The 19,031-nt window shown below is 38.8% G+C and overlaps 1 protein-coding gene across 1 annotated transcript; it reads right to left on the reverse strand.

Moving 5' to 3' along the window:
- Positions 1-873: 873 nt before the first annotated feature.
- On the reverse strand, positions 874-19,024 carry LOC107376576 (voltage-dependent calcium channel gamma-4 subunit). The gene is made up of 4 exons (XM_015945734.3): positions 18,463-19,024; positions 8,553-8,636; positions 4,520-4,660; positions 874-4,414 (listed from the first exon to the last, which is right to left on the reverse strand). The coding sequence occupies exons 1-4, from the start codon at positions 18,683-18,685 to the stop codon at positions 3,888-3,890; spliced, it is 975 nt and encodes a 324-aa protein (XP_015801220.1). The 5' UTR covers positions 18,686-19,024; the 3' UTR covers positions 874-3,887.
- Positions 19,025-19,031: the final 7 nt, after the last annotated feature.

A 19,031-nucleotide genomic window follows, 5' to 3' on the forward strand; every position in this document is an offset into this window, starting at 1 on the left:
CAAATACACCCACATCACCCCACTTTTCCTCCAGCTTCATTGGCTGCCAGTCAGCTTCAGGGTTCATTTCAAGATCCTGGTTCTGGTCTATAGGGCCTTACATGGACAAGCACCATCTCACATTGGTGATCTTCTTAGTCCCTACACCCCCAGCAGGTCCCTGAGGTCCAGTGATCAAAGCCTACTGGTTGTGCAGCACCAGGCTAAAGACCAAAGGTGACAGATCATTTGTTGCTGTGGCCCCCAGACTCTGGAACTCTCTCCCCCTGAGCCTGAGATCAGTGGACTCAGTGGTCTCCTTCAAAAAGCAGCTGAAGACTCACTTGTTCAAGCTGGCTTTTGTATGACCTTCTTCAACCACTTTCTCTATTCTGCTCTCCCCTCCTATTCCACCTTTCTCAGGATCCACTGACTTCCCTCTTTCCTATTCACTCTCTCTCTTTCTTAACATTTTTTCTTTTAAATCCCAATTGCCTATTTTTGCTCATTTTAAATATATTTTTAAACATTTTCTAAATGCTTTTTTACATTTTAACTTTTTTTACGTTGTTTTTGTGAAGCGCCTCGTGATTTTTATCTTGAGAGGCGCTATAGAAATAATATTTTCTTCTTCTTCATCCCTATAAGTGTGTGAATGTGTGTGAATGGATGAATGAGACACTGTAGTGTAAAGCGCTTTAGAGTCCTTACTCTGAGAGGCGCTATACAAGTGCGGATCATTTATCATTTATAGTGTTGATCAGGCAGAGCTTTGTTGCCAGCGTTCCACTGCGTAATGGCTTCAAACACGTATATAAAAGTGTTAGTTTTTACGTAAACCATTGGATGAAACTACACAAACTGACTGAGCTCTAGTTAAGGCGCTTACAATAGTTTATGTATGTGTGTGTGTGTGTGTGTGTGTGTGTGTGTGTGTGTGTGTGTGTGTGTGTGTGTGTGTGTGTGTGTGTGTGTGTGTGTGTGTGTGTGTGTGTGTATGTGTGCGTGTGTGTGTGTGTGTGTGTGTGTGTGTGTGTGTGTGTGTGTGTGTGTGTGTGTGTGTGTGTTTGGGGGAGGGTACATTTGGAACTTTGCCCACCCCAGTTTGAAAATCCTATCTGCGCCCCTATGTAAGGTACAGAATAGAGATGGACCAGGAAATTAGGAGCTTTACCTTTCAACATAACTAATTCTTCACTTCAACATATAGGAGCCAAACCTTAACTGCAGACCAAGCCCCAATCTTCCTTACCATCATGCGTGGACGAGAAACCTTTAACCGCTGACCTTGGGGCATAAGCTTTAAACGCGACTGAGACCTTTAGCCTAAGAGTTGAATTAACTAACTAGCTGCTTCACACTTGGTTATACATCACCATTGTGAATATTGAGAGTCATGACTTGAAAATACTAGCAGAGCCACGTCATCGGCAAAAATGAGTTTTTGGGGTTCCCTAACAAAATACCTTCCTGTCCATGACTACAACTGTTCTATGAACACCACAAACACAATTGAATATATAAGTACCAGGTAGCCCTTAAATGATACCCCAAATATAGCAGGGTATGTAACCTCAAAATGCTTTGGGAGATCCAATCAGAGGTCTTCTGATTTGCTTCACACTGGAGGTTTTCCAGACATGTTCCTCCAAGGAGGAAAACCAATACCAGACCCAGAACTCTGCTGAGGGATTGTATATTCTCTGAGACAGCGCTGTCTGTCTGTCCGTCTGTCCATCCATCTATCTATCTGTCTATTTGTTTCTGCATGTCAACCGTGTTCAAGATTGTAATATTGCCATAAAAATACTGTGCATGTGCATTTGATCTCAAGGATAAATCATAATAATTGACTTTTTGTACACCATTGCTTGTTATTTTTTATTAGGTAATCACCACCCAATAACAAACAATATAACCCTGATTCTGTTTATTTGTCTAGGTACGGTATGCTTGGGGCAGAACACAGAGTATAAATACCATTTTTAAATAACAAGAGGAGGGAATACAGTCAGTCATAAAAAGAGCAAAGGCACAAAAATACCTTTACAATAGCAATTAATTTGGTCTTGAACATATTACAACTGGACAAAGGAAAGGGTTTTGAAAAAAATTAGGGGGCTTCAGATTGTTTAGCTTTTTATACATTGTGCAACTTATCCATTTCCCTTTAATCATCCAAAGCCAAAAGTTTTGTTTCTTGGTGAAAAGAGAAAGCACTTTTATACATAGTAAGCCATAAATCAACATGAACACACACAATAAAGTACAGCTGCCGTCCATAAATGTAATAGAAAATATATTTTCCTCTAATCATTGTACTTCACCTTACAAAACATAATATTTAAAAGACTCACTGGCTCATAATAGCTAAATTAATTGAAGATAAATAAAACTCAATTACATGACCAATAATGGACTTGTCAAAGCATCCTTACTGATCCAATTATCAATAAACTAAAGTTTGATGTTTTTTTTACATTAGGTTTTGTCCTTTGTTATACTTTAAATTTATTTACAGTTTTATATAACAAACAGATAGTGGTTATTTTTTTAGACAAGAGTATAAAGTTAAGACTTACACTGATGTCTTTAAGTTTTTTTTTTTTGTTGATTTATTTTTTGCGAGTGCTCGTCTGGATATATGAAGCATCTACAATGAAATACCCAATACGCTAACACTACTTTGTGTTTGAAAGAGCTCACCTCTGAAGAACCCACTCCAGGTGGTTCACAGAGAAAGCTCAAGCTAACACTCACAGCATTTAGCAACAATAGTGATGGCATTTTTCATCAGGTTTATCTTCATCATTGATCCGTTGTCTATCATAATAACAGCAAGAAGAGGACCTCAAAATGTTCAACCTGCCACAACTTTACTGTATTTCCTGAGAGAACAAAAAGACAAAGCAGCTGTAAACCACAGTACAGAAATACACGCATGTAGGGCCAAATCCTTTGGAGAGGCAGCTCCCTCTGCTTCAGTCTGAAGCATCAGTTTGACAAAGGGAGGGGCGGTGATGGGGAAAGGCTGCCAGATGGACTCACAGACTTTGTGACAGACAGACATGAATTCCCTGCCTGGCTGTGATCCTTATCAGTTAATCACTCCATGCCAAGGCTCCATTCAAAGCAAAAGGAAGTCCTGACTTGTTTTTTTTTTTTTTTTTTTCTGTTTTGGGCACCCCTCGTATTTGTCAGCTGCTTTTCTTCCATGACAGGCAGAATGGCACATCCATCAGAAGGTGTGATAGAAACATGGCAGACTGTTATGGAAGCAAATAAAAAAGACCACTGAACATGAATCCTTTAGCTCCACTCTTTGACGAATGTCACAGAGGAATTTACAAAAACACTCAACATTCTGTCCAACACAGTGAATACATGATTAAGTAAAACCACTCATTACTAGTTGTACAGTTGTCAAAGAGAATCATCTTCATCAAACTTGTGATCAGAGCATTTAATAAAATGTGAGGACAGAGTAAAAGGTTTGAAGAGACATGTATGGAATAACATCACATATAAATGCAAGACTTTCAGGTTGAATATCATGTTTCATTTAGCACCGTGTTTCATTTATGAGTAGAACACTGCTGAAGGGCACATCTCAAGGTTTTACTCTCAAGTTTACCCACAAAGTGTAAGGATAATTACTCTGATAAACATACTGTTCACAGTTAGTTTTAGATTGGCTACAGCACAGACGGTAGTTACTCTGTTCTGCTTTAATGGTCTCTAAAAGCAGTTCTGTTAATTGGCTCATGTTCTGTCCAGCTGACTGTCCTTGTCTCCTTTTGGTCCTTTCAAAATGGTAAAACATGGCAGGCTGCCATGCAATGCTCAGCTTCTAGCAGGTCAGGCTACTGATTTCTATCTTCTTCTTAATCAGTTGAATCTTTAGCCACTCACACAGGCGTGGTCCTACGATTCACTCCATCTTTTATATCATTTGGGAAACAGTTATGAACCTGAAGGAACTCAGCACTACCCTCATGTTCGGGACTGTATGTATTTTCCGTTACACTGTCTCTTGCAAGGGCATACATAGACAGCTCATCCAGGGGCCCACTGGAGGACGGGGCCCCTTTCAGGCCAGCCACTGGTGAATTCTCCCTGGATGCTTCTGTGGAGTGTGAACTAGTGTGTGACGTTCGCCTGCGGTAACGAAAGCTTGGTATCCTCGAGTACGGAGAAGAGGAGGAGAGCGAACGAATAAACTCCCGCCGAGCCTTCCAGCGAACTTCTTTGTTTCGCTCAATGTAGATGTTGATGACGAGAACAGCCACAGTTTCAGCAACAATGAAGGAAAGGGCACCAAAATAGAATGACCATCCATAAGAGTAAGTGTATTTCTTGTCATCATCACGTTTGTCATTGGGGTCTCCGGCATTGCTCGAAATGTAGACGATGATCCCAATAATGTTGCTCAGACCTGATTAACAAGAAACAAAAAAAAATATATAGCATCATCTTTTCTAATAGTCTACAGAGAAAGCCATCAAAATAGGTAAGTCTCTAGAAGTGTTATCCATCTCACCTGCAGCTACAAAAAGAATGCCTGCACTGAGGAGAACATTATTTGTCTTGCTGTGGACTCGACCCATACCAACACACAGCCCACCAAGCATTAACAGGGTGGTACTGAGGATGGGAAACACACTGGAGGCACGAACTATACCTGTAGAAAGACAGGAGGATTCTCTCAAGATGGTTTTAGATCTAATCAATAATCAGTGGTTCACTACTACAAACATGTTTAGCATATCTGACCAGAACAGAACATGAATCTGCATGTCTAAGTTTGTATAATAATTAGGGAGTATTGTGTAATGTCCATTCAGTCCCACCTTCTAATTTGAAGAAATGCATTATTCTTCAAAGCCTTGTTGTGACAAAACTTTGGTAATCAGTCGTGGGTGGCAAAAGGAGCACTCACTGACTACCACCACTAGAAAAAATGAGTCACCATTTTACCAGTCCAAGGATGGATGGACTTATTCAGCTGTGTGTTCTTTCATTAGAAGCCCATTTCATTTGATTCAGCTAATGGACTAAACTTGGAATTCACCCAAAATCAAATAAGACCTCTTGATGTTCATTGTATGTCAGACAGAAGATGAATCTGCTATCTGAAAGAAGATAATTATCTAAATAACAATGTGCACTAAATAAATACTCACAAAATGGCCACTGGGGGAAAATCCAATAAATTTAGCATGATTTATTATGCTGGGTAAATGAAATATGTTTTTATGTTTAGCTAGCTACAGCCAGTGTTTAGTGTAAATGTTTTTAGGGCCTTTGTGCTTTGAGTGTAATCCAAGATGTCATGAGAGCACAATCTTTGAAGGGCTTCAAGTATGGGGAACAAAACTTTATTGGTAAAACTAAACAAAACTACACTTAAAATACAAAATGTTATTCATACTTCAAAGAACCTGTCATACTAATTGTTAAAAAATCCCCATAAGGAGACACGTGAAGACAGATGTTTGACCTGTTCAGAAACAGCTGTCTCTTGATACTCTGAATCTCTGTGTATCTGGTGAATGAGATGTTTAAATTGTTTCCATCTGCCTTCTAGATCTTATTTACAAATTAACCACCACCAAGTACAATAATTGAAGAGCAGTATTAGTTTTCCTATGATTGAGCAGTAAAATTTAAATATTTGACAACATGTTGTGCTGTAAGCTTTTCAAGATTATTTAGGAAAATCACAGATCATGTTTTCAGGGCATGTCAAACTCTCCCAGCACACTGACATTGAGGTAAATACAGGTGCTGGCCAGTAAATTAGAATATCATCAAAAGGTTGAAAATATTTCAGTAATTCCATTCAAAACGTGAAACTTGTACATTATATTCATGCAATGCACACAGACCAATGTATTTCCAATGTTCATTACATTTAAATTTGATATTCATAAGTGACAACTAATGAAAACTCCAAATTTGGTATCTCAAAAAATTTGAATATTCTGAAAAGGCTGAATATAGAAGACACCTGCTGCCACTCTAATCAGCTGATTTACTCAAAACACCTGCAAAGGCCTTTAAAAGGTCCCTCAGTCTTGTTTTGAAGGCACCACAATCATGGGGAAGACTTCTGACTTAACAGCTGTCCAAAAGACAATCATTGACACCTTGCACAAGGAGGGCAAGACACAAAAGGTGATTGCTAAAGAAGCTGGCTGTTCGCAGAGCTCTGTGTCCAAGCACATTAACAGACAGGCGAAGGGACGGAAAAAATGTGGTAGAAAAAAGTGTACAAGCTCTAGGGATAACCGCACCCTGCAGAGAATTGTGACGACAAACCCATTCAAAAATGTGGGGGAGATCCACAAAGAGTGGACTGCAGCTGGAGTCAGCGCTTCAAGAACCACCACGAGGAGACTCATGAAAGACATGGGATTCAGGTGTCGCATTCCGTGTGTCAAGCCACTCTTGAACATGAAACAGCGCAAGAAGCGTCTCGCCTGGGCCAAGGACAAAAAGGACTGGACTGATGCTGAGTGGTCCAAAGTTATGTTTTCTGATGAAAGCAAGTTCTGCATTTCCTTTGGAAATCAAGGACCCAGAGTCTGGAGGAAGAGCGGAGAAGCACAGAATCCACGTTGCATGAGGTCCAGTGTAAAGTTTCCACCGTCAGTGATGGTGTGGGGTGCCATGTCATCTGCCGGTGTTGGCCCACTCTGTTTCCTGAGGTCCAGGGTCAATGCAGCCGTCTACCAGGAAGTTTTAGAGCACTTCATGCTTCCTGCTGCTGACCAACTTTATGGGGATGCAGACTTCACCTTTCAACAGGACTTGGCACCTGCACACAGTGCCAAAACCACCAGCACCTGGTTCAAGGACCATGGTATCCCTGTCCTTGATTGGCCAGCAAACTCGCCTGACCTTAACCCCATAGAAGATCTATGGGGTATTGTGAAGCGGAGGATGCAATACGCTAGACCCAACAATGCAGAGGAGCTGAAGACGACTATCAGAGCAACCTGGGCTCTCATAACACCTGAGCAGTGCCACAGACTGATCGAGTCCATGCCACGCCGCATTACTGCAGTTATTGAGGCAAAAGGAGCCCCGACTAAGTATTGAGTGCTATACATGCACATTCTTTTCATGTTCATTCTTTTCAGTTGGCCAACATTAGAGAAACAAACATTTTTTCATTGGCCTTTAGAATATTCTAATTTTCTGAGATACCAGATTTGATGTTTTCATTGGTTGTCACCTATAAATATCAAAATTAAACGTAATAAACATCGGAAATACATTGGTCTGTGTGCATTGCATGAATATAATGTACAAGTTTCACGTTTTGAATGGAATTACTGAAATATTTTCAACCTTTTGATGATATTCTAATTTACTGGCCAGCACCTGTACTCCTTCTGTTAATTTTCTATAGTAAGGCAGTTGTCACTAACCTTAAGTGAATTATGGTTTAGCTTCATGCAAGGCAACTTTTCCATGAACCAGTGAGAGGTGGCCAGAGCAATGTAGATATCCAAGAGATATCACATTAAATTTTATTATTATACATGTAATGCGAATATTTTTGACTTTATTTCTATTACTGACACAATGTAATATAAAGATAGTACATTTTTAAAACCCCAGTTCCCTAAACACCAATAACTAATAATAATAACAATAACATTTTTTTCTGCTTTTTTTCATGTGATCCAATAACAAATGAATAATGGTGCAGTACTGGTCCTTAGGATCCCTGCATTATAGTAACTAAACATATCTTCTTAATTTTTAAAGTGCGTTGGGTGCTCAAGGTGACAAATCAAAACACTGCTTAAAAAATAAAAAATAAATGAATACTCTACAGCCACTTTGGCATTCTTCAGATATTTAACAGTGACTTTACAAATCCACAGAGAATCCCATTAGCAGAATCTAATGAGAGGAGGAATGTAATGTTGACTATCAACTGTGTTGCTTGTGTTCAGTAAACAAGACTACATGGTCTCAAAAAACATTTATTTTTTTTAAACGTCTCTAAGTGGCCAAAAAAAGTTAGAAAGGTTTTTTTTTAATTATTTTAATTGTGTTAGTATTTTTTCATTAGGTACTTTTTTACTCTGGACAGATTTTGGTTCAAATGACTCCCATGCCTCATCAGAAGGTTCAATAAGAATTAAAGAAACAAACCAACAACCAGAAAAAAGAAAACTCAAGAGGAAAAATTTTTAAGAAAATAATTTTAATTGTTCAAATTCTACTTGAAAAAAGTTAAAGAAAAGTCAAAAGACGAATTAGTTTTCTTTAATGATAAAATAATTGACTTAGGCCTAACTGTTTACTGGCTAAATAAACTTTTTCTTTAAGACAAAATATTGTAACATGTGATCACAGTTTTGTGATGACTAATCCAACATCATCACAATAAAATCTTCTCAATAAATATTGGCAAGTTTCTTTTTTTAGCATGATAAATCAATCATATCATGCAGTTGTCTTCCAATAAAAGGAAAATTTTGGTCTGTAGATGACTAGTTAAGAGGAGTGTCTGTGTTAATGTCTGATAAAAATGATGTGTGGGCAACACTTACGCAGCAGATACTCAGAGCTATCTGTGTCGTAGTCGTTGTCATCAGGGAAATGGTTGATCCTGTAACAGCTTCCTTGATTTATGCCTGCCACACAAAAAAAAAAACAGAATGAATTTTTTTTGACAATAGTGATATCTATTAGTCATAAACTATGTAAAAGAAGGTGCTGAAATAACTTCCACCAAGGGAATTTAAGATTCCCATCAGAGAGAGAGAGAGAGAGAGAGAGAGAGAGAGAGAGAGAGAGAGAGAGAGAGATTCGGTAAAGACCTGCTGTTTGAATTATTGTGAAAAGTGTATTTCTTAATAAGTAAAATAACATGATTTGCAACTGATTCTTTGTTGTTCTATTACAACAACCCGACAATCTGTTTCATAATAAAAAGATAACGAGTGATTAAATGGCCATTAGTGAATCTTTACAAATAGAGTTCTGTTTTATTTTGCCACTAGGGAGTCAGATTTTTTACCCATTAGTGGTTTTAAATGTATTTTCAGGTTTTTTTTAGTTTGTTATTTGACTGCTTTTTTCACAAATTTGTGGTTTAGTGTCTATTTTTGACAACTGACTTATGATACATTCAGATATACTGTACAATGTCTATTAAACCAAAAAGATTAAGTAGTGTGTGTCAAATAAAAGACAAAAAACTAAATGCACGTATTTAATAGCAATCTATCACAAAGACAAATTGTTCCTTTTTTTTAGTAGAATCTATGGAAAAATAATGTAGATAGTAGTTTACTACAAATCTATATTTTTGCACCATAGGGATAGAGCTATTAACTCAAAAATATGAGATTATCATCTGAAGGTTAATGCATCCCTCAGGTCTTGTTTTTTTTTTTTTTTTTTTTTTTTTTTGCTTTTTGACAATCTTGCCCTTGTTAGTTCTAAAAGATACAACTTTATATGCAAGTTTTTTTTTAAGGCTGATAATATTTCTTATTTCTTCTCATTTGTTTTTCCACATTTCTTTACATTTTTAGCGAATGTGTGTTGCTCTAGTTAGATATTAGGACTGGACGGAAATGAATCCGAAAGCAGCCAAAACCTAAAAATAAATAAATAAATAAAACCTTTGGAGAACTTTAAAGAAATTGAATAATTAGAGACTAGGACTGTGGTAAAATATAATATACATCAAACCTATTGGGAGAATGCTATGATGCTATGAAGAAATAGCAAAAGTCTTTTTCATAGGATTGTAGCAAATTCTAGAACAAACCATTGTTGCATTTCTCCAAAATAGGTGAAGTTACAGATGTAAAGACTGGGGTCAAACTCTGGAATCATCTTGAACGTGTGACTTAGAGAGCAATCCATAAAGCATTCTATTCTAACCATAGAGACTGTTTTACTCATTTGATTTTGTGATGCTGTCTTACTGTCAGTGAGCACACCATGGGTCTTTTCACACATTAACTGGACCTTAATAACACATAAAATCTGTTGTCATTAAGATGATGGCGCTGTTGCCTTTATTTTCTCTCAAAGACAAAACAGAGGTGGCTCAAGGCTGTATCAGTAATTAAATCCCTAAAAAAAGCGCTCATTTGTCCAAACACTGTAAAACTCCTGTCTAAGGAGCACCTGCACTTAACCAGGTGATTATTGCAAGTGGTGTTCAGGGAGGAGGTTTAATCAATTGTAAAAAAGCTGAGCTTCAGGTAAGCTTTCCTCCACTTAATCTCTGTAACAAAGGCCGTAGCAATTGAAAGAAGAAAAAGCTAAACACAATCCCTTTTCATCTTTTCTTTTCTTTCACAGGCTCTGTGGATTAGATCTGGCCCCTTTTATAAAAGCTAACATTCCATTAACACAATGCCGATGGATATCCGTCCACTCCATTTTCCAGGTGCCTAAAGGTGAGCTGTGTGACCGTGATTGTCTGTGGCACAGCTTTTAGGGTGCACTTGCTTTCATTAACTAGGTCTGCTGCCTAATAAGGGACATCAAATTAATTAGTGCCAAAGCTGTTGGTGGAAATGGAGCGCACGTTTCTGTGTCTAGTCACTGGTGAAAAAAAAAGGTTTTGTACTATTTTCAGCAGCAATGTGAGACTTTGTGCCAAGTTTGAAAAAGAAAAAATACATAAGGATCACGTGGTTAGATAACAAAAACACCTTTACAGTTCTGTTAATTGCTGTGCAAACACCATATCATGCTGTAGGGCTTGTAGCAAATTCAACATGTGTGTGTGTGTGTGTGTGTGTGTGTGTGTGTGTGTGTGTGTGTGTGTGTGTGTGTGTGTGTGTGTGTGTGTGTGTGTGTGTGTTTTCTAAGAATAAAATCAAATGTTACACATTTTAAACAGCAAAGAAAAGCACACTTCACTTTGCAGATCCAAACTGCTACAATTAATTTCTCAGCAAACTTGTCTGACACCTCTTATGTCAGCAATGTGAGCGTTCTTGTAGACTTGTTTTTGCTGCCTCATGAGGACTTTGTCACATTTCATGGCCAACCTATTAGGGACCTTGTGACTTTTGAAGACCAAGCTGTGCTTTTTGTCCAAGAGTTAAAGTCGTGGGATACTCGTTTAATCAATGCATTTTCAGTGGTCTCTAGTAGGAATTAATGCATTGCAAGTCGTACTTGAGGAAAGAAAATCTCAGATGCGTTCATTTCAGGAACTAGCAAAATGACACATCAGAGGAGAACGTAACACAGCAAGATTTGGAGTCTTATTTCCTGATATTTGGACATCTCACCTCTGATTGGATAACAGCAATGTGACTTTACCACTGACTCTGTTTGCTTTGCAACATTGATGTTTTATATCCACAAATAACAAAAGCTTGGAGAAGTTCTGCTGTGTGGTGGAGTTGCTAATGCTTATGGTTAGCTTCTACTAGACGAGACATTCTCTGCTGTTTCCTGGATGCAAAACCAACAACAGCCTTTCTCGTCAACAGTAAGATGGGTGAGTCCATAGGCGGTAAATGACAGTGTGATGTAGATCTGTCAGGATTTAGAAATCCTAGAGTTTCAACATCTATTTTTTTATCAGAAGCTAATGCAGGAGATGGATGTAGGGAACTATTTTCATGTTCTGCCTGCATGAAAAAACTCAGAGTGACTAATTATAATTAGAAATAATAATTAGAAAATAGTTTTTCAGTGTTCCACTTCTTTAAAGGTTTTTCTTAAATTAGCTGTTCAAAATGAATAGAAGACCCAATGTAAAAATTTGTTGTAAGCTTGTGTGTGTGTGTGTGTGTGTGTGTGTGTGTGTGTGTGTGTGTGTGTGTGTGTGTGTGTGTGTGTGTGTGTGTGTTTGCATGATAAAATGAGATTTGGAGAATAGAAAAAAAACCTGGACCTTATTGGAAATGTGATTTTATTTTAATAGCTTGATGTTTGTGGTTCATGGCTCACAGTTTTTACATGAAAATATTTTTAATGTGTGTGTCTGTGAGGGAAGTACAACTACATGAAAAACCAAAAGCACATAAAGCAAAGGAGCAAAATAATTAAGAAAATGGAATTAGATGCAACATCAAAGGGGGGTTTCATTCACAGTTAAGAAGGCAGAAAATTAAGAGAGAAGTCAAGATTGTGCAAAGACCAGTGAAGAACAAACAAAAGGCCAGACAGAAGCTGTACAAACATTTTTAAAGAGGAGGTGATGAAGAAGGTTCAACAATATGTGGAATAATATGGCACCCAACATGTAAAAAAATAATGTTAATAATAATAAAATGTGGTTTTGACTAAAGTGTTTGTCTACAAGTTTTTTTTAATCTAATTTATTTTAACAGTCTCGGAGGATGCTTCTGACATTTTTATTGCATTCAGATACCCATCAAATAATAGATGGGCCTTTTGTAGCAACACCCACTGCCATTTCACTATTCTAGCAACACACGACAAACACAAACGTGCACATGCACACAAATGTGGGCATAAATGGACATAAACTGTCGGTATTAACTATCAATACATCGATGCACTGCTGAGCCAATAGTAAATAAACCTGCAATGAAAGTGGAATACGCTAATAGATGTGTCTTTAGGTGTTGCAAAGGATAATGAAGAAAAAAAAGAGATCTTCTTGAAATCATTAAACACCTTAAAATGGTTATCTCATTTTGTCTTGTATTATCTTTAAATTTAAACATGTTGTTTTTCAGTTCTGCTGTAATTCAGACAAGCACCATGTGCTTCACACATAATAAAAGTGAGACAGGGAGGTGAATATGAGGCTGTGAACAGTGGGTAAAAGTTTAATCTGGCTGTTTAACCTTCAGAATTGTTTAGCTTACTTTTTGGTCTCAGATTGGTGAGCAGGAAGGATCTTTATATTTCTAGTTTGATGCGCTGATATTTTCTTTATAAAACACAAACTATAGATGCATTTAAATGATTTATGTTTCTTTAAGAATGCATGGTTTTAGCATTACTGGAGATTGAAAAGGAGAGGAAGGTGGTAACACGGAGGTGATCCATCAATATAAATGAACAGGAGGTTTCAATTATCACACTTTGCCACATGTTTAAAAGTAATTTTTTACACAAAACGAGCAAAGGTTATAACACATGAATTGTAACAATTGAACAAAGTTATTTATCCATAACCCTGCAGCTTTTTTCTTATCATGTTAAATGGTTTGTGTCATTGCGTGCTGACCTGTGTCACATTCACCTAGCCTTCAAGCTTTAATCATACCATTGACTGACCTGTCCATCTTTTCATCTTTGTATTATAATCTTTTTAAGTTTGTATGCTTGGCCACACAAATCAGATTATTGTGCAAACACTAAATTAAAACAAGCTGTTTCCCAGTTAAAGTGGGATCTGACCTCAGGTCAGTCCCTCACATTGTTAAAAGACGACACATTGAAAGGTGTGCCCTGTCCACTGAGTGGGAGGAGCCTAGAGTTTAATGGGTGTACTCATGATTAGGGTGATATAATTCCTCTGCTTTTTGATACATAAAATCAAATTAACTAAGTGCTACCGAATCATGATAATTTTTTTAGTTTATTGGTGATGTGACGTGTGCCCCGTCAACTCTTTCCTGGGATCAAAAGAACCAGGTGACGGGGGTCTGCTCGCTGAGGATATTCAGCAAGGAAGAACCTCTCAAACCTTAAACCTAACTCACTAGAAATAATTCTTTAAAATAGCAATGTAATTAAACATCTATTTACATTTGTATTAATTTGGGGCATTATGGATTATAATGTAATATTAGGTAAACATGTAAATGTGCATTACTTAATTGTTGGCCAGAACACTGAATGGACAATAGTGTGAGTGTGTAATTATACAACCTTTTACACTAATTTCTCTTTTGAAATACTTAGAAATGTTGAAACCTTCATTACACAGTCCAAACGCTGTAAGCTGGACTGAGCCCAGGACATATTAGGCTAAATTAACCTTCTGCACCCTTGTATGCTGCCATGTGGGTCTCTACTGCATTGATAAACTCTCCAAGAATTAAAAAGATCCACTCATCAATTTTCTGTCAGTGTTTGGTCTTAGTAATTATGTGCCTAAAACAAGCTGTTTCAAAAAGTCCCCATTTATGACATCACAAACGGGGAGAGAAGAATAATACCGCCTCTTGTGCAAGAGAGAACTGCTGTTGTAGTAGCAGTGACTCTACTAAGAGCCCCTCCATGGTTTAGTAACTTCTCAACCTACAACAGCCTATAAGCAGGAGGTGGGTGGGTGTGGCCAGGTTATTTTCTTGAAGTGACAGAGCTCTGAATTGGTTCATTCTGGAAGGTACTAAAACTATCAAAAATAAAACTGCTGATCTTTCTTTGTATGAAAGAAATTTTGTGGAAAGCACTTCATAAACATGTTTGGTGTTGACCATAGTATTATTATAATTTAAGAATAAAAGTCAGCTGATCATCGTCTTTGGAAATGTGGGATAATTTCATCCTTTGCTCACTTTGGGACCTCTTGGAGATCAGGAGTAGCTTCCTACTCTGCAAATAGACTAATGAACAAACCAATGAAAAGTGACATTTTTATTGTTTTACCTGAACTATGACAGCTTTACGAGAACATTAGCAACATTTCTGTGGCTTTTGTCTAAACTTTATCCACGTTTTCAAGGACTTCCATTGGAGAGTGATGAAGAAAAATGCTCTGAGGTTTGCACCAATGGAATGATTGGGTTTTATAAAGCTGTAACGGAGGCCTAATATCAGGCACTGGCGAGCACACACAACTAGCACATACATTTGTTATTACTGTGGAGGCAGGGAAAGGCTGGCCAGCGCATAAAAGCTTCTGTGTAGTCAAACATACCGCGTCCAGTGTTTTTTTATTTCTCTCTTTTCACTCCGAGTGAGGATGAGAGAAAAGCTATTTGGCGAAAATATCAGTGATTCAGTGTTGATATGACTGACAGTTGGTTAATTAAATTGTCACCAGGCTTCAGTTTCTTCAAACACAGCTTGAATTTTACTGCTTGTTACTGGAAGAGAACTGAGATCTATTGCTCCATGTAAACCGTTCTGACGGATGTTGGGTGCAGTGACTTTAAAATGCACACAGACAATTATGCAGTCTGATAAATTAGTGAAAATTGTTTGGATCTGTGAGGGTAAAATAACATTTTTAGAGTTGCAGTTGTAGGCTGCTCTTTTTAAACAGGAAAAAAAATGAAGCTTTTGGAGTTAGATTGTGATTTACTTTCACATTATAAAATGTCATCCAATTTGCAAAAAGCAAACACCTATGACAAAAAACATTTCAGCTGGCTTTCTGAGATAACAAATGGCTTTGTAGTCAAGGCAGATTTGCAGACATTTAAAAAAACTTGCCAGAAGCATCAGCCCCTCCGGGAATAGCAGCTCCATCTTGTTTCCTTTTATTTAAGACACATTCTGTCAGACCTTTCCTGCCTATAAAGCGCACCTTATATGTTCCAATGCTCAGAGTCTGTTTTCCTAATGTAAACTGCAGCAACAAGTCCTGTAACTCCCTCTGAGAGATAACTGAACACTGCTTTCCTCCAGGGAGACACAAGCAACAAATTGAGAGCAAAGCAACTTCTCATATGTTGTAACCTGGAGGCAGACATAATGCAGATGTGCCTTGTGTTGATGCATTTAAAGAGTCTGAGGTAGACTATGGTGTTTCAGCCAGAAGAGGAGAGGGTGAACACTTTTGGCAGGAAACGTGGGGCTTTCTGAATTTTAAACCAGTGAAACTTCCACTCTTCTATCAGCTGCTAAGCTAATGCTGAAATGTGCATGAGCAGGAACACCAACATCTAGGCTCTATTCTAGTTTCATTATGATATGTCATCCTCTGGGGCTACTAACAACACGTTTTTAAAAACCTTTTAAGTAAAGGATGTCCCTTTGCTGCTGCTTGTGTAAAGTTACTGTTAAGTTAGGTTGCAGTAACATTCGGCCACCAGATGGGGAGCTGCAGCTTCAGCCAGATCTCAGTTGCGCCAGCTGTTAATTGTTGAAAAGAGATTAATATTTTCTCTTATTTTCTTTGTTTCTTCTCCTAAATTATTACACATTTTGTTTGTTTCGTTGAATGTTTCTGTGAAATAACAAACAACCCCAATTATGAAAGGTCCTGTAATACTATAACATTAGAATGGTTTCATTTCCACCATCTCCAAGTACATACAGTAGTTTTGTTTTCCAACCAGCAGTTGAACCTGACAATGTTCCTTTGATCGTCAAACAGAATATATGAAATATTGGTGAAGTTAAAGTATGAGAATTTTGGATAAAATAATTTTTTCTTGGTGCTTTGATGAAAACTTTCCCAAGAGGCAACTTTTCTTGCAGCCAGCATGGAACGCACACAGGTCAAAAACGAACACAAAACAGGTAGCGATAATAACATCACCATGGTCTATTTGCAAAAATAAAATTAATGGTGCAGGAAATTATAATTTAGAAAGGGGGCATTGAACTTTCACAGAGATGAAAAGAGAGAGCACATCATGGCAGAGGAGGATGGCGGGACCGAGGTGGAAGTGGAGACCGCTGGCTAATCGTGCCCCTGCACAGCTTCTCGTGGCTACATTTTATTTACCCAATGTGTGGCAACAACAGCAAAGTGACCCCCACACTCCCACCCCATTGCCCCTCACTGTATACTAATGACACCCCCCCCCCCCCCCCCCCCCCCCACACTTGAATATTGGATCATTCATGATTTTGTATCGGACACATTTATTTATTTTTTATTCGACTGATGTTGGAGAAGGAGGTGACACTTGTCGGGTGGCCTACTGAAGAAGAAATGATGAAAATGATGCTATAAAAACATAAATAATAGGAGGTGAATGATGACTAAGGGGAGCAGAACAGCTGCTGCGTGTTGTCGATCAGAGACATGTCGTTGTTGTATCACTGAGGCAAAACTGGGATGTTTCCCTCGGCAGCTGTGATCCAGACAGAGCTGTCTCCATCAGTAGCCCGGTGTGTTTGTCATCATGGCCGGAGGGATGTATGTGTGAGTGTGTTTGTGTATGAAAGCTATAGCGGGTGCTTCCTTGCTTGTCTTTTCCTTTACACTAATGTGTCTCCATGACAACTGAGCTACCTCGCAGTGGCTTATAGATTTGGAAGTGAAACCGTCTCATCAGAACACACCAGGATGCCCATCACATCCGTCCACCGTCTCCACAGGACATAGTAGTGTGGTTTCATCCCTGACAGTGCCTTTGTGTTTCTCTCTGCGTGTGGGCTCGGATGGAACGAAAACTTTAAAACTTAAAAAACTTTCATAAAAAGACCCTATTTTAGGAGGTTTCTGATATCTTCTCGTTGCTGTACAAAATATCATCAAGTTCTATGTGAAATAAAAGCAAAAGGTCTTACAAAAACCAAAAAAATGGACCCCCACCCACCACCACCACCAAAAAAATGTATGATGAACCTCACCCACCTAGAAGAGCACCTTCCATCCTTCAGGCAGAAGATCGAGCAACATAAATCAGTAATACCAAACATTTTAGATGTTTATTAATGATTGTGTTTTTATTGCTTAGGCTACAAATCTTCTTCTACTGATCAGAATCAGAATCATTTAGCACAAAATATTGGATTTTAGGAACCCATATAGGCAAACAATTCCAAAGTAATTTTTGGCTTATAATAATATTTTATGAGATTAAGAATAACGACTGTTCAAATTGAGGAGGAAAGGGCAGCTGCATGGGATTGTTTTGCTGTTTCCTGCAAAAGATTAGTGAAAAAGTCCTGAATGTTTTCATTTGTCTTTATTTTTACTTTGCTTTAAACCGTTTCTATGAATCCCTGCGTCATGGCAGACGTCTGTGCCCATGAACAAACCCACTCAGTAACACAGGCTCTCTCATTAATGGCTGAGTCGAGAAGTCAAGGGGTGGTCAGAGGGAAGATTGGTCAATGAGCGTCTGTCTGCTTCGGATAAAGACGTCACTACCAGCGCACCTCCTATCCAAACGAGCCAAATCCGGAAAATGCATCAAAGAACAAAATGATGGTGGTTATATCACTTTTATATTTATAAAATCGTTCGTTTTTCTTTTTCACTTGGACACGAGTCATCTATTTTTAAATCACCGGGCATGTTTCCATAGCGATATCATGGATGTTGCCAAGCAACAGCATCCGATACAATAAAGACATGAATGAAAGTAGACTATTAGCGCGCGTTTTCTGGATGCGCCCGGTTTGAATGGGCGGAGACGCGTTCTTTTGCAGCTTCAACAGCTTCTTTTTGTTTACGTCCCCTCACAAGTTTTCATTTGCACAGTTACAGGTCGCGTCGTGCGCACATCACCAGAAAAAGAGCGTTGTCGTGCGTAAAAGGGTTTTGGTGCGCTTATGGCCATGCGTAAAAGACGACCCACTAATTTATGAGAAATCAAGACTTTGCGCGAATGAACAGTTTCAGAAAGTGAGTACAGACTTGCAGCCTACCTTCAATGCAGCAGATTCTCCAGAGCCCGGAGTGGGTGAGGTCACCTTTTTTAGTTTTGATCGGAGTCTGGCTCTCGTCTGTGGTGGCATTGGTGCCGTTACAGATGTACGCCCGCGAGTAGAGCCAGTAGTCCGTGCCGATAGCGATGGTCATCAGGCTGAAGGCAGCGAAAGCCCCCACTGTGGCCAGCAGCGTTTGAACCCCGCGCTCACACCAAGCCATTGTGCTTCATGTTACAGTCCACACACTCCTGTCGGTCCACCCAGAGCGCGCCAGGGCGCCCGATCTCCGCTCATATCCACTCCCTCAGCTAGTCTCAAAGGAAACGGAGCAGATGATATAGTTCAGCTCAGCTGCTCAGTTTGCTGCTGCTATGAAAGGACACCAGTTGTGTCCACTCCTGATGCTCCATGGGCGCACCGGGAAGCCTGACGGCAGCATCAAAACCTCTCCAACATCATCACCCAGCTTCTCCTTAATCTTTCACTCAATGCACTTTTTCTGTTCCAACTCAGACTGTCTCCGTTAAAAAGTGACGAGCTCGACGTCAACCACTCCTAAGTGAGAC

The sequence above is a fragment of the Nothobranchius furzeri genome, chromosome 12 (genome assembly GCF_043380555.1).
Source record: "Nothobranchius furzeri strain GRZ-AD chromosome 12, NfurGRZ-RIMD1, whole genome shotgun sequence".
In the NCBI taxonomy this organism is placed as follows: Eukaryota; Metazoa; Chordata; class Actinopteri; order Cyprinodontiformes; family Nothobranchiidae; genus Nothobranchius; species Nothobranchius furzeri.

Coding starts and splice junctions, on each gene's coding strand:
- LOC107376576 (XM_015945734.3), bottom strand. CDS start 18,685: ATGGCTTGGTGTGAGCGCGGGGTTCAAACGCTGCTGGCCACAGTGGGG. Junction 4,661..8,552: donor TAGCTCTGAGTATCTGCTGC/GTAAGTGTTGCC, acceptor GTCTTTCTACAG/GTATAGTTCGTGCCTCCAGT. Junction 4,415..4,519: donor CATTCTTTTTGTAGCTGCAG/GTGAGATGGATA, acceptor CTTGTTAATCAG/GTCTGAGCAACATTATTGGG.